Here is a 1304-nt window from a genome sequence, read left to right as displayed (position 1 = left end):
AAATCTGGACGGGGCTTTTTTTAGAATGGTGCCAAGGTCCTTCCTGTAGCTCGTCCAGTTTGTGCCTCTGGGGTTGCGACCCCATTTCCCCTTTTCCCTGTGCTCGAGCGCAAAACGTAGTTGCCTGTGATCCGATCCCGAAGGTTCGTTTGAGACCCTCCAGTCTCTCACCAGGTCAGCTACTCCCCTCGTACACAGGGTTAGATCTATAACCTCACGTCTTCTGCAGTCCATGAAGGTGAGTTCCGTTCCTCTGTTTAGGATGATTAGCTTGCTGTCCATGACGAATTCATGTAGGCTTTCCCCTCTCGGGTTGATGCCCGTGCTCCCCCATCCCACATGGTGGGAGTTTGCATCGCAACCCAGGAGTACCTCCAGCCCTCTCTCCTCCGCATATTTCATCAGCTCCTTGACTTCCCTCTGTGGTGGAAGGTTTTTGGCGTCATAGGGCATGTAGACTGATCCCATCAATACATCCCTGTGGGTCCCTTCGTCCAGATTAAGCCTCACTTGTACCACCGTGATATCTCCATTACTGAACTGCGGCATAAAGATTGCATTTAGACCTTTTGTCACTATACATGTCCTTATTTTTCACTGAGTGATGGACGAGATAATCTTGCCACTACCGCTCAGGCCTTTTATAGCGTTGTTCAAGAACCATGGTTCTTGTACAAGTGCTATTGCTGTCTGCATCACAGCCATGCCCCTAGTTAAAATCGCTGAGGCGCCTTTGCTGTGATGCAAGTTAATCTGCATCACTGGAACTGTGAGACCTGTCATTTCTATGCAGACTCTTTCGTTCCAGCAGCTTCCACCTCCCTTCCGCGTTCCTTGCCAGTCAACCTTACAGTTGCCCGGCCCATCCCGCAGAAGGGTTTCATTCCGCAGTCCTTTAGGACCTTCAGAGAGGAGTCACCGACAAGAATAGCAAAATGGGCGCTTTCGGCGTCCCTGCTCTCGCTCCCCCTAACGACAACCCACTCGCTGGCTGCCAGTCCTGCGTTTTGTCTGTCAAGGAGTTTTAACGCCTCCTTGACAGCCAAATCCGGCTCCTCTAGGTGTACTACCAGCCTGTGGCTGGTTTCGGAAGCTCCTCAAGCGGCAGCACACGTAGCTCGTTCTCCCCTAGTTTTAACTCCGAGGAAAGGCTTTTCAGCCAGTCCGCGGATTCTATATCGGCGCAACCGCAAATGATTGCCCCGTCTCTCTCCCAAGCTCCGGTAAAGAGGGGAGCCCTGGTGCCTCTTGGAAGTCCCAGGATCCTTTCCCTAATCAGTTTTTTAATAACTGCTATTTCCCCG

General features: G+C 51.8%; 1 protein-coding gene across 1 annotated transcript in view; it reads right to left on the bottom strand.

The window, feature by feature from the left end:
• The window catches only part of LOC116852664, an 888-nt gene extending 339 nt beyond the window's left edge, over window positions 1–549 (bottom strand). Inside the window, exon 1 of the mRNA XM_032833231.1 lies at window positions 125–549. Within this exon, the coding sequence (XP_032689122.1) occupies window positions 125–549 (425 nt within the window). The remainder of the gene's footprint in view (window positions 1–124) is intronic.
• Between the last annotated feature and the right edge of the window lie 755 nt (window positions 550–1304).

This window comes from Odontomachus brunneus, unplaced genomic scaffold (assembly GCF_010583005.1).
Source record: "Odontomachus brunneus isolate Ranch 3 - 2012 unplaced genomic scaffold, Obru_v1 Obru_scaffold_246, whole genome shotgun sequence".
Taxonomy (NCBI): Eukaryota; Metazoa; Arthropoda; class Insecta; order Hymenoptera; family Formicidae; genus Odontomachus; species Odontomachus brunneus.
Note: the sequence above shows the minus strand (reverse complement) of the source record. Positions and strands in the feature narration are given on the sequence as shown.